At 40.3% G+C, this 14,915-nt stretch overlaps 1 protein-coding gene across 2 annotated transcripts in view; it reads right to left on the reverse strand.

Annotated features, from left to right (window-relative positions):
- Positions 1–237: 237 nt before the first annotated feature.
- DDX46 (DEAD-box helicase 46) overlaps positions 238–14,915 on the reverse strand; it is a 55,390-nt gene continuing 40,712 nt past the window's right edge. For both annotated transcript variants that reach the window (XM_075601144.1, XM_075601143.1), the window contains exons 16-23: positions 13,607–13,800; positions 8,626–8,763; positions 7,963–8,112; positions 7,153–7,383; positions 5,391–5,609; positions 4,367–4,511; positions 3,394–3,467; positions 238–2,349 (exon numbers count right to left, since the gene is read on the reverse strand). In XM_075601144.1, coding sequence (XP_075457259.1) covers positions 2,302–2,349; positions 3,394–3,467; positions 4,367–4,511; positions 5,391–5,609; positions 7,153–7,383; positions 7,963–8,112; positions 8,626–8,763; positions 13,607–13,800 — 1,199 coding nt within the window. In that variant the 3' untranslated portion in view covers positions 238–2,301. The remainder of the gene's footprint in view (positions 2,350–3,393; positions 3,468–4,366; positions 4,512–5,390; positions 5,610–7,152; positions 7,384–7,962; positions 8,113–8,625; positions 8,764–13,606; positions 13,801–14,915) is intronic.

Raw genomic sequence — 14,915 nt, forward strand, 5'->3', positions numbered from 1 at the left:
AGCTTGTGATGGGCACAGAAATATCAATTAAATGCTTGGTTATTTAATAAAGTACTTTTCAAAAGTTAATGTGTACAGGTTCATTACTATTGTTTTCAGCTATAGCCACATGAGATTCAGGGTAGTGAACAAGTTGCAGTGAAAGATAAGCTGGCATCTGAAAGATGGCACTGGTGAGGCAAAATTGGTACAGAGGATGTGTTAGAGGGAGTAAGAACAAAAAATATGCTGAAAATGTAAACAAAATATGAAATTTAATGGAAAATCTCAAAAGATCATGGTTGATAAATTCACACACATGGCCAAACATAAGAGGAGTAAACCCCGCTGAAAAATGTATAATTTATTTCAAATCGTAACATTTCCCTCCACTTCAAGTCAATTAAAACTTGAAGGGTGTTGGCTCTTCACCACCTCATGCCCCATTATCGTCTCCCTCTTTCCCAGGAAGAAAGATTGTAAGCTGCTTGGGATAGGGATTCAGAGGCCTTTAATTCAATATACTGTACAGCTGCTTCCCAGTGCTGGAGATTAGTTCAGTACATTCAAAGAATAGAAATAAAATTTTCCCAACACACGGCGGTGACTTCACAGCATATTGAATAAGGACCACTGTGCCTATGTACACTGCTGCATTCATGGTCAGCACCAGAATGTTATGGCAAGTATTTTATTGTTTCATGTGAAACAGTATGAGAAACACAAGAAATACATATAGAAGGGCATACTCTTGAATTCACAAAAGTCATAAAGCAACATGGTTGTTTGTGCAGCCTTTGAGGCTTTTTTTAAACGAAAATTGCAGTTATATTTGGCATGAGAATAACTACTGATTAGCGTACATTAGTCTCCAATTGTATTGTTGGTAGTGTTAAGTATCAGTTGGAATTGTTTGTATGTATAATTGTATTTATACAGCACCAACAATGTACACATGGCTTAAAAAAAATTACAATACTGGAAACACACTGGGGATTAGACAGCAAGTAAATTATTGGGCAAAGGGAGACACTGCTCTGAAGAGCTTACAATCTAAGCAAATGACACCAACAATTGTATTATATTGCAGTGGTAGTTACCAACAGTCTTTGTATATGGCGGTTACATTCTTATCCTACATTTGCACATTCTGCTGTAAACCCTTAAACGGTTCACTAAATTGAACAAGTTGTAATTATACCTTTGAGAGGTTAAATGTTGATTGATAAGTATTTTAAACAATTTTTGAAAGCTTGAAAACGTATATTTACTGTGAGGATTGCTAGGAAGAGGGCTTTTATTTAATCATTTCCTCAACTACCCAATGATAGATGAATCCGATGGATATACAAACACACCCGGTCAAAGAGGGAGAGTCCCAAAACTCCAATAAAAGGTATCGGAGCTCAACCCATTGACATGAATGACCGATGGCGCTGATCAGGCTCAGTCCTTATTGGAGCTTTACTTATCTCTGCATCAGTGGGAACAAAAGGGGAGGTAGTTACGTGCTATGTACAGCAACATACATTTATTTTATTTTTTTAAAAGACAGGAGTTATGGGAAGTAAAATCTCTCAAGTCTCCATGTACATTGCTCACAAACATTTCCAAAGTAACAAAAAGAAGTGAGACAAATACAGGTTTTAAGTCTTCAGTCACCAATTTGTAACACCCCACAAACTTATCATTTCCATTCTGCTGCTGCATGGCACTCTGAATTTTAACTGTAGCTGGAAACACCACCTTATTTACGGAAGTTAAGGACAATGGAGATGGAATGCGATTGGAATTTATTTATTTACACCTATAGACAAACACATACTGAAACTGTAATTATACACAACAAAAATGCTACTATTTTATCTGCTTAAAAAAGTGTTGATGACATTTTAAAATAAACCCCCTCAAACAATTACATATAGAAAAAGAATGCCTTTCGATGATCTTACAACTCTTCCTCTTGGCTCTTATGTCCCTGTTTTGTCTTTTATTGTACTGTTTTTTCTTTAATTAACCAATTAAAAAAAAAATGTGAGATATCTTGTAACACCATTTTAGAGAGTAAATTAAAATCAATTTTTATTTAAGATGATGGAAAATATACAAACGTTCCTACTAAACGGCATTATACTTCCTTTTTTCAAAAAAGGTCTGATATAATATTAAGGATGCGTGCCTCTGAAAACTTCATATCACACCCCATGGGTTCTTGTAAAATGGAGACAAAATAAAAAATAGAGCTTCATGTACAACATAAGGTGAAAACGGCATAGACAACAAAACACAACAGTTGACATCTCAGCCACAATTCTCCAGGGTTTATAGCACTTTGTATCTTCCTTTGTTTGTTGGTTGGTAGGAGTTTTGCTGTAAGAAAGAAAATCGGTTGAAGTACAGTACAAGCAGCCTTTAAAGATACATTCCATCAGATACCAAGAGACACACGTGCAGGTGTTAGTCACTGCACCATTCCACCCATGACTACAGAACGCCTCTTATCTTTGCATAATCAGGTCTTTTAGGGTTTTAAAGATGCACAATCTTGATTTTAACCAATTACATGCGAGTTTCTTTCCTGCCTGCATCTAATCGTAATGTTCTGTTTTGTTGATGGCCAGCAGAACAATTATAATACAAATGAAATAGGTAGGATTTTAGGAGAGGATCTAGAAATGTTGCACAAAAGGGGATGCTTTATAGCTGATAACTTTTTTTTAATGGAGCATTTTTAAGCAAATGAATCCTATCATAAATTACATCATTCAATTAAAGAAATGCAGAACCCTGAATATGACAGAGGAAAACCTTGAAGTTCATTCTTGGAAGTACCTTGATTATTTAATTGATATTTAGGTTTTTCTTGATAGACACACACAATCTTACATGAAAACATGGCGATTACAATTTCTTGAGATGTAGCATGCTTTTAATTGATGCATGAACGCTTCTTGTTTTACTTTCTACTCTTAACTATGCAGCTGGGTGGTCCAATGCTTTGCCATTGGTCAATGAAACATCCAACCGTATATATATTCAGTACTGCCCCAGTACAGAATCACTGCTTTCCAGGTGATCAGCAGCTTTCTAGACACTCAGGCAAAACAATACACTGCATAAGAATTAATGGAGCAGTTAGGAAGAATGCTGCACAGGTTATACAGCAATAAACACTATATATCAGCTCCTCTGACTAGGATAGAAAAATGTCCAACCGTCCGCTGTGGGACTGGATGCTTTGATAGTAAGGGCCAAGTGATCTCATTTCATGAAAAAATATTACAAAAATCAATGTATGTTAATTCTAAATGGAAAAGCTACAGCATCTTACTGCAAACTCAGGTGAGAAAGAGGCACACGATGCACGATGTTTGCCCACAAATGGATATATTTACCAATGGGCCCTCTACTCACCAGTCTGATAAGTTCTTCTTTGATAAGCCGGGTAATTTCTGCTTTGGCTTTCTGAACAGCCAGTTCACTTGCACCTATAACAAAATATAATGAACACAACAAGACAATGGCGATACTCCACAAAAAGCAAAGACCTGGGCACTAATAAAGCACCTAACAGTGCACTACATCCTCTCTAATGCATTCAGTGTCATATTACATTTTATTTGTATGGCACCAACATATTCCGCAGCGTAGCACAATTTGGGAGGGAGAACAATAAAATTGTATGAAAAGAGTACAGTTATATTAAGACAAACGGAGACTATATATAAAATGACAAAATCAAAGCCAGCTAAGAGGAGAAAATAAGACGTCTGAAATGCTACATTCCTATAGTGTATGTGTGTTATGGAAAATAGTCTTACACAAAACACACAAACACTGGATTCATTCTTCAGCTGGATTTACTATATAGTAAGATGCAAGCTATACCAGGAGTATACTCGCATAACTCACATAAAAAATAGTATTGTAAAATATATATTTGACCTCCTACAGGGGTGTAGCATACATTTCATAGTATTGGATTGGATAGAGCAGTCCTATATGTATGCATGCTAGTGTCTGATAGGAGGGTGGAATCTGCACCTTGTAATAAATAGAAACAGTGTGCAGAAACGTGTTTGTGTTCGTACTGGATTGGCAATGATAGCTGTGTGAAGGTCGTGTGCAGAAACAGTGAACACTTTCGAAGCCAGATAAAAATTAAGTGCCGGGACCAAAAATAAAAGTAACACCCAGAAATAAAAAAAAAAATGAACAAAGTAACAGCAAAACAAATATTTTGTTCTTATCATTCTTAAAGGGACAGCCACACAAATCCTTTCACATGTGCTTTTTCACATTATTTTTGCACTTCTCATTTAAATCATCTTGCCTTTAATTTCATTCCTAATCCATCCTCCAATATGCTTCTGGTCCCCATACTCACTTTCTATGGCCAAGTAAATCTTTCTCTCTCCTTCCTTGGGCTCTTTGCCAGGCGGGAAATATGTCCCTCTGATGGTAATGGCGGCTTCAGAGTATTCACTGATTCTCTGGAGAGCTTCTTTAGAGGTCACCTTCCACCTGGCAGTCTGAAAGAGAGACGAAAGAGGAGGTGACCATTGTGAAATACACTTCCCACTGCCCAAATAATTTTCACCCTCGAAATACTATTTGAAAACATTTTAGGGGTGTAGTCCCAATTAGTAACACATACTTGAATTGGAATAATGTGGAGAGCATAACTAAAATATAAACGGTGTTATGTGGGTTGTGTGTTTTTCCACAATTTAAGCCTGGTAAATTCAGGTCTGTTTGAAAAATCAACAAATATTACCAAGTAATCAATATACCGTTAGGATTACGGGTGTATTATTTATTAATATTGCACCAAACCGAGAGATTCAGGAGTAATCAGTGATGTTTTATGATTGGGATATCAAAGGGGAAAGTGTCGCCTTTAACCAAGTCAGTGTCAGCTTTGAAAAGTGATACCAACGTGTTGCTGGCCTCTCCGGCAATGAAAGGGTTTAAAACCACAGGCTGAAAATCTCAAAAGTTACTGCGGCATCTCTCCACCGCCACCTAATATTTCACAAGCCACAGACACAACTGTTCACCTAATGCAGAAAACCTAGACATTGACTGAAGATACGAGCAGTTTGCCCATTTCCTCTACTTGTTACTAAATCAAATTCTATTCTCTGTATTTATGGTGCTCATGTGTCGGTCCCAACAGGTTTGTCATCTTTTCAATGTGTATTCTCCCACCGCCTCTTTAAGGCTGCTCCATGAATATATTACTCTTAATAAAAAATAAATAAAGTCCTTTCGTATATACCTGCACAGATCTACCAGACTACAGCTACTCCTGGTGTTTAATTTCCCCTGGTAAATGGCAAGTTTATGTTTTCGAGATATTGGAGAAGTCCCTATGTTATACACCCTCTCTCCTCCACGGGGGGGGGTACCTGCGGAAAGTCATTGATCTCCAGCTCCTCTTCATATCTCTTGAATGATTCGCTAGGTCCCACTTCCTGCTTCTCTTCCTCCAGTTTCTCCAACGGGACATAGTTGAGTTTGGCATTGATCTTTTCTGCCAGCTGCTCTGCAATTGTTTTTGCAGAAACGGTGGGTGCCATTATTGTACCTCCTCGAAGGATGGCGTTTGTGGCCTGTTGCATTACATCCTGCCGTAACAAAAGGAAACAAGGAGTTTTGGAAATTAATTAGGTTTTCGCTTGACCTTGTAGATTTAGTTTGATGTTGTACACATGATGTTGTACATCCATAGATTAGTTAAACACAATGCTCATTGTAAAGCACAAGAACGGAAGGGTTCCCCCCTGAGCAAAACTGCTGTTTTTTTAGTGGCAGAAACTGCCAACTGAGCCTAAAACAGTTATTGAATCGGACCTCGGCTCCATCATCCGTCTCACAGGAAGGGCACGGTGACATTGACCAGTGACAGACCGTCGCACCCAGGCTCCCACTGGCATCACTCATAATATATAATTAAATAAATGGAACAAATGAAAACAAAATATTATAGAAAATATTTAAAAAAAAAAAAAACACAATATCACACTCGGGCTCCTGTCTCCTCTTGTAAAATTACATTTTGACGGATGAATCCACAAATTGGTATTTTAATTCGTACTTTTTGCTTACACTACGACAAATTCAAAACCAGAGACAGAACATAAAACAGACAAAGCTCAGTTTTAGCTCATCCAGTGAAACTCATACACGGTACAGTGCCTAAATATATATGTATAAATATCTATTAAGTAAAATGGTCTTTTAGTTTAACATTTTTGGCCAAAATTGTTGTAAGCCCATGAGCCAACTACACGGCAGACCACAATTCAGGGGTCCCTAACGCTAATATAAATTCTTAATAACCTGTGTAATAACAGGAAGAATGATTTATAGTAAATCTGTCAATATTAGTTGCAAAGTTCTAAGTCTGATTGAAGCTTTTATTAACCTGTACATTACCAGGAAAAGCACTCTGTATTAGAGTTGTCACAACCATACTGCAAGCACGCAAGTTCCCCTGAGTGGAAGATGCTATGGAGTGAGCCCTTAACCATTTAAATGTGGGAGGGGGTGAGCTACCATTAGGTAGGAGGTTGCCACCCTCCAATCAGCCATGACTAGCTGAACAACAATGGTAGCACTCCTCTGTGACACTCATATGCTTATATATATGTTGTGGTTATTTGGGGGTTCAATAGGAGCTTGTTAGGTGTCCAGTATGTTTTACTACGACAAATTCTGCAGAATGGATTTGCGATAAACCCGCCCAGTGGTTATTTTAAAGCCGCATAACTGAGCAACATAGGGGGATTTTACATAATCTGCGCGGATTGAAATGGGAACAATCCATCTGCGGATTTCACAACACGGAATGGATTTAAAGGAAACCGGATTTGTACTGTTCCGCCCATCTCTACTAGGGGTCACTCAATGGTCCTTTGTGAGCCACATCTGGACGACAGCAGGCCATCAGTTGAGTATTAAACCAGGCATTTAGAGCCTATGTCATTGTTTCAAAAACGTTTGTAATGCCCAAAAGCAAAACAAAAACCCAAGAAATGCCCACTTTACCTTAAGCGCAGGTGGGCAACATAGAACTTTGGTAGCAAAAAGTGCATCTTATCTTTTGCAGGACAGGTATGGAAACCTGCTGCTATCTAATTTCATAGTAAAATAGAATATACCACAAACCTGTGCCTCTGCTCCCAGATTCTTGTTCACACTGATCTTCAAAGCCAAGCGTTTGGCCATCTCCAATTTCTCTGCATTTCCAGCTGACGGCATAGGAGCGTTAGCTGCCGCTGCTGCTCCTGATGCACCGCCGGCACCTCCGGAGCCTCCGCCCCCTCCCCCGCCACCTGGTCCAGCCATGTCCTTGACTCTTTTCTTAGAATTGAACATGCTCTCGATCTGCTCGTCAATCTACAACCAACCCGAACAAAACCAATCAATCAATGAGCCAATAAAACCTCAGTCGCACCTCACCTAGCAACATGGATTCTATTTGCAATAAAGAATCAAGATGAAAATATATAGTATGTGCCCCTAACACAGTCAGAATACAGGGGCGGGGAGGGAGGGCTGAAACGTTGGCAACATACAAAAAAGCCGCAGTGCAGCATTTGCAAATTATGGAACAAAAATAATTCCTTAATGACTATTTTCATTAGTGAACGATCCACAGGAAAGGAGAATCTTTTTCTAGGTAAAGTAAAAGCACTCAGGCACGTGTCGTGCCAAGCAACCCATTCTCCAGAAGACACAGCAAATGCTATTGGTAGGAACTGCTTCATAAATGACATGTAAATATGGTACCATAGAATCAGCACAACATTGTAATTGCTCTTCTGTTTGGGTTTAAAAAAAAAAAAAACAACATATATTTGAAAATAAAATAAAAAATGTCAGTAAAATAAATAGTTCACATGGACGATTGCTGCTTTAAGGGAGTTGTAGCTAAAAGTGGCAGCAACACCATGCCTCTGTAAATAAAATACTCACATCAAGAGCTGCATCTTCATCATCCGAGTCCTGCAGGCCGAGAGCTGCCTTCTGCAGCTTTTTCCGCTCGTTGGCCAAAGCATGCTCTGTTTCATCAAATTTAAATCCTTTACCCGAGAACCCACTGGTCTTCTTGATTATTTTGCCCTCCTAATAAAATACATAAATAGGTTTACACATACCCAAATTACACAAATATTAACCTTTACAGTGCAGAATTCCACCGTAATTCCAGTCATGTGATCACTCCAGGACCAATCACATGACCGCGACTGGCACCCAGATGCCAGAAACTGAAGTGAGATTTGTGCCATAAAAATTCGCATGCCGCACCGGATATGTCATAAGAGCACTATAATGGTTAGAGAACATCCCTAGTATTATCAGTTTACAATTCAAAAGCCTTTCTTTCCAGGAATGGCAGTGCAATAGGCTATATTTATGACAACAATAAGGTAACAGAGAGCCTGGCAACGCCATGTGACGTCGCAGCATCATTTGATGGTGATGGGGGAGGGCTGCACGAAGGAGCGCAGCAGCAGATAAGTGCCTAAGGGCGGTGGTCTTGTAAAGCCACCACTGATATATGATACCACAATCATTAGTTCAATGTACTTGTATGTGGGACAGCTTTTCTTAAAAATAAAACAAGCCATAACTTACAGCTTTCTGCAGATCCTTGAATTCACACCACAGTTTCTCTAGCTCGGCAGGGACCAATGTCCCAGACAGTTCCAAGGCCTTGATGATGTCCCCAGCATGGCGAGCTTGCTCCTCTGTGATGAAGGTGAAGGCATAGCCCTGGAAAACATAACATACAGTTAACTTCAGGTTGATAACCACAATGTCTGTTTTCAATTAATCAAATTCATTAAAATGGCAATTTCAATTTCACCTTATTACTATATACAGCTCAACCTCCTTATAACGCTGTACTTGGGGTCCAAAGAATCACATCGCGTTCTAAATAATGTACAATTGTATGCATTGTACAATAAAGTATTTAAGATACCAATAATCGTGTTGTAAAGTATTCATAAATACGAAAATTGGGAGCCACGCTTGCATCGCGATATAGGTGGATTCGGGTTGAGCTGTATATATAAAACCATCACACGTTTTAAAGGAGAGAAAAAAAACAAATAATAAAAATATATATATATATATATATATATATATATATACACATTTTTTATGTTTTTTTTATTTTTATTATTTATTGTACACATATACATACACATATACATACATACATACACACACTATTACCTGTAACTAGGGCAGTCCCCTGACCTCTAAAGACCAATTATTTCCAAAAATGTGCCGGTTTCTGACACAAAACTACAAACATGGCAGCCTGGTCACTAACAGAAAGCCGTAGCATCTCCTGGGAACATTGATGCTCTATTGCCCTGGTGGAAAGAGGACTTTAGAAACCATTTATATTCCTCCCCGGTAAAAAAAAAAAAAAACATGAATACCTTGGAGGTTAGGGGCAGATCAGCTTTAGGGGACCCCATGGGTCAGTGATTACAGACAAATGAGTAGTACTAGCTGCTGCTAGAACAACATTTCCCAGCTTGTGAAATAAAGCCAGAATTAGGCATAAACAGACAAGTCGATAATTCTACCAAAAGTTGCCGTTCTTTGGAGTCGGCTGGGTTTGAATGCTTTATTTCCTATCGCATATAATAAGTAGCATCTGAAAGCCGGAGATTCAACTCATACACTCACAAAAGCGTGCCTCCCTACCACATTACACATTACTTTGCGATGCTGGCTCCTTTTGCACTAAAGATGCTGCAGTCTTTGTTGTGAATTGTTATACTGTGAATGGTAAAGATAATGTGCTTGTGAATAAAACCAAAAGCCTGACCTAAAACCATTAGCAGCCCTGCAGTGGTCTGCAATTTATCTATTGTCTAGTTATGCACTAACTCAGGGGGGCGCAAACTTTTTTCCCTGCGCCCCCCTGCCGGCTGTCCCCTCACTCCCGCGCCCCCCCCCAACCCCAACTTACCCTCGCACCGGCGTAATGACGTCACGTTGCCATAGCAACGTGACGTCACATGACCTCGCAGCGTCATTTTGACGCCGCGTTGCCATGGCGACGCCGGGAGGAAGCCGCCGGAGCCACGGGTAAGTATGGTTTACAAAGGCCCTGCAGCTCCCCCGGCACTTAATTTAAGTGCCTTCGGGAAGCGCGCGGGGCCTCTGTAAACCCCGCGCCCCCCGTCGGCAGTCTCGCGCCCCCCCTGGGGGTCGCGCCCCACAGATTGCGCACCGCTGCACTAACTTATTGCTCTATTATAATTTCACACCACTGTACCCATTTCTCCAAGGTGCTGTGAACAGTCAAATTCATTGTGGCTATGAATATTTTTTAGGCTTAACCGTTAAGGACAAGTGAAACTGGTGAGCCATGCAACATCTTTACTACAAATTTGTGCTATCCTGTTTCAACTCTGCCCTCTCGCAAGCTAAACAAGCCTACTTTTCGTCACTAATCAACATGCACAAGTCTAACCCACGTCGACTGTTCTCTGTCTTTGATACTCTACTCAAACCACCCTCAGCTGCCTCTCCTTCCTCCATCTCCGCTCAGGACTTTGCTGACTATTTTAAGGAAAAGGTGGAATCCATACGGCAGAACATCCCCTCTGTTTCTTCCTCCCATCCTACACCTCTTCCTAACTCTCCTCCTGCCTTCCTTGACTCTTTTTCCACTGTCTCAGAGGAGGATGTGTCGCTGTTGATCGCCTCTTCTCCCTCTACCACTTGCCCTCTTGACCCCATTCCCTCCCATCTCCTAAAACCTCTTGCTCCTACTATAATCCCTACGCTCACACACATTTTTAACTCCTCCCTCTGCTCTGGAACCTTTCCATCCTCCTTCAAACATGCAACAGTTATACCATTACTCAAAAACAGCAAGCTTGACCCTACCTGTCTTTCTAACTATCGACCTGTCTCCTTCCTGCCTTTTGCCTCTAAACTCCTTGAACGTCTTGTATTCTCTCACTTGCTCCATTTTCTCGACACCTATTCTCTCCTAGACCCTCAACAATCTGGCTTCCGCACTGCTCACTCAACGGAAACAGCCCTCACTAAAATAACTGACGACCTCCATGCTGCCAAAGACAGAGGTCACTACACTCTGCTCATATTACTCGACCTCTCTGCAGCATTTGACACCGTGGACCACCCTCTTCATATTCTCCATACTCTTGGTATTCGGAACAAAGCTCTATCCTCGATCTCATCCTACCTCTCCCATCGTACTTTCAGTGTCTCTTCTGCTAACACCTCCTCCTCCTCTATTGATCTCTCTGTTGGGGTACCCCAGGGCTCTGTCCTGGGACCTCTTCTCTTTTCTCTGTACACACTCTCTCTAGGTGACCTAATAACATCTTTTGGGTTTAAATATCACCTCTATGCTGACAACACACAAATATACTTTTCAACACCCGACCTTACACCTGCTGTACAAACCAAAGTTTCTGAATGTCTCTCTGCTATATCATCCTGGATGGCCCTCCGCCGCCTTAAACTCAACTCAACATGGCTAAAACAGAGCTCCTCAAACTTCCTCCCAAACCTGGCCCAACTACCTCCTTCCACATTACTGTTGGAACTACGATCATTCACCCAGTAGCCCAAGCACGCTGCTTAGGGGTCACACTCGACTCCTCTCTCACATTCGCCCCTCACATTCAAAACATTTCTAAAACCTGTCGCTTTTTCCTCCGCAATATAACAAAGATATGCCCTTTCCTCTGTTGCTCGACTGCTAAAACTCTGACTCAGGCCCTCATTCTCTACCGTCTTGATTACTGTAACCTCCTGCTGTCCGGCCTTCCTGCCTCTCACCTGTCTCCCCTACAATCTATCCTAAACGCTGCTGCCAGAATCACTCTACTCTTTCCGAGATCTGTCTCAGCATCTCCCCTCATGAAATCCCTCTCCTGGCTTCCGATCAAATCCCGCATCTCACACTCCATTCTTCTCCTCACTTTTAAAAAGCTTTACACTCTTCTACCCCTCCTTACATCTCAGCACTAATTTCTCGTTATGCACCATCCAGACTCTTGTGTTCTTCTCAAGGATGTCTTCTTTCTACCCCCTTTCTATCTAAAGCCCTCTCCTGCCTTAAACCTTTTCACTGACTGCCCCACACCTCTGGAATGCCCTTCCCCTCAGTGCCCGACTAGCACCCTCTCTATCCACCTTTAAGACCCAACTTAAGACACGCTTGCTTAAAGAAGCATATGAATAGCACTGTGGCTATTCTGAACACATGATACATAAAGCTTGGCCCCCTGCAGATGCACTTACCAGAACTCCCTCCTACTGTCTCTGTACGTTCTCCCTACCTACCAATTAGACTGTAAGCTCCTCGGAGCAGGGACTCCTCTTCCTTAATGTCTGAAGCACTTATTCCCATGATCTGTTATTTATATTATCTGTTATTTATTTGATTAACACGTGTATTACTGCTGTGAAGCGCTATGTACATTAATGGTGCTATATAAATAAAGACATACAATACAATACTGTGTTAAAAATAAGTTGTGGTGGGTAAATAAAAAAAAAAAAGTGACAAAAGCCCCCACTATAGTTTGCCAAGGAAGTGTCTAAAATGGGCTTTCAAACAATTCTCAATCACTGGACACTTTAATGTTAATACTAATAGAAGACAACAGTAATAAATTAGCTCTATTCGTTTGTATTTTATATACTTGTTTAATATTTTAAATATACAGTTACAATGTTAAAAATCAGCTCTCTGTACTGATATTGCAGCAATTATATAAATGCTGCTCATTGCAGAAGAGGAAGTAGCTAGAAGCACATTTTGAAAGGTTTCAGGGAACATACTTTGGGTAACACTGCTCTAAAATAATACAATAACAGCATTTAAATTGTAAATACTCTGAGATAGGGCATGGACATATAGCTTGTTACTTTTTTCATCTACCATGATTGACTAAAAAAATAAACTTGTCCTAAAGCTTTAGCCTGCTTAGTTGACAGCCAAGCTTGGGTTAAACAAATGGGAGCTGATTAGGCACCTGTAAGAGTTATTCTGTGTTATCCATTAAGACACTGGGTGCCTATAGACAACTACATTATGGGATCAGACCCTTTTCGGACTCGTTCATCTGTGGAGCGCACAACGCGAGACACGAGATAGTTGAACGGAAACAGGACAACGCCATCAGTCACGTGACCGCAAGTGCCTTAAAGTGTCATAGTGCCACATTTTTTGTGTGCGGAATTACCCAATCAGCCCATTAAAACCCTCATTGTCATTGTTACTGCATTTGTTTCATAACAAATGATGCCGTTCAAACTTCTAGGATCTAGCTGTATTGGTCCTGAAGTGTAAATTCATTGCAAGTTGTCATACTTCAGAGTTTCAACATGGGAATTGTTTGTAGATTAAATGAGTGTACATTATACCGTAAGATACTTCAAATGAAGAGGAGTTGGCATTGCGGATTTCACATCAAACTACTTTTATCGATGCCAGATTCCAATGTTTCAGCTGCAAGAACAGCCTCTCTCATGGCAAGATGGGACATTTATACATGTATTGAAGATTCTCAATAAATAAAATAAACCACTCTAAAATCATGCTGACCTTGTTGCCGGCTCTACCTGTCCTCCCAGCTCGGTGCACGTAATCCTCGTAATGGTTTGGACAAGCATAGTTGATCACCAAGTTCAGATGTTTGACGTCAAGACCTCGGGCTGCGACAGAGGTGGCCACCAGCAGCTTGCAAACACCGTTTTTGAAGTCATTGATGATGCTGTCTCTGTCATACTGATCAATACCTGGAAAATATAAAACCAACATGAAGAATAAAGCAATGTACTCAAAGAGAGTGTCATAACCTACAGAGCATATGACCCTTTCTCCATCAGCAGGTCAACCGGAGGGGCCTGTAATGCGTTGCTTTGCAATGAACACATTTCCCTATTTGTTTGAAGAGTGTTTATTGGACAAATATCCAAACGGACACAGAAAGCTTACACTAAAAAGATAGTCACACTTAGAAACATGCTGAAGTTGCAATAGAGTGAAAAAAGTTACAGTTAAATTATAGCATTTGTCTGAAATTAGGGAAGTTTTTCAAATTTAGATCCATGGAAATAATTCTGCAGTAATTAGAGATTATGGTTGTGCTGTTAAGCAACATAATTCTGCACTAAGATTGTAAAGTCTCCGGGGCAGGGATTTCCTTTCCTTTCATCTTGTTTGCTGCACTTATTGTGTTATAATTCCCTGTACTGTCTCTCTTGTAAAGCACCAAGTATAGAACACACACACACACACACTTTTCATAATTTAGGCTCTGCACTCCACCACAATGGATTTGAAATGAAACAACCGAGATGCAATAGAAGTGCAGACTTTCAGCTTTAATTCAAGGGGTTGAACAAAAATATCGTATGAAACGTTTAGGAATTGCAACCATTGCCATACACAGTCCCTTTTTCAGGGGCTCAAATGTAATTGGACAAATTAACACAATCATAAATAAAATGTTAATTTTTAATACTTTGTCGAGAATCCTTTGCTAGCAATGACTGCTTGAAGTCTGGAACGCATGGACATCACCAAATGCTGGGTTTCCTCCTTTGTGATGCTTTGCCATGCCTTTACTGCAGCTGTCTTCAGTTGTTGTTTGTTCGTGGGTCTTTCTGCTTTAAGTTTTGTCTTCAGCAAGTGAAATGCACGCTTGATTGGGTTGAGATCAGGTGATTGACTCGGCCATTGCAGAATATTCCACTTTTTTACCTTAAAAAACTCCTGGGTTGCTTTCACATTATGTTTTGGGTCATTGTCCATCTGTAAAGTGAAGCGCCGTCCAATCAACTTTGCTGAATTTGGCTGAATCTGAGCAGACATTATATACCTATACACTTCAGAATTCATTCGGCTGCTT

The sequence above is a fragment of the Ascaphus truei genome, chromosome 5 (genome assembly GCF_040206685.1).
Source record: "Ascaphus truei isolate aAscTru1 chromosome 5, aAscTru1.hap1, whole genome shotgun sequence".
Lineage (NCBI taxonomy): Eukaryota > Metazoa > Chordata > Amphibia > Anura > Ascaphidae > Ascaphus > Ascaphus truei.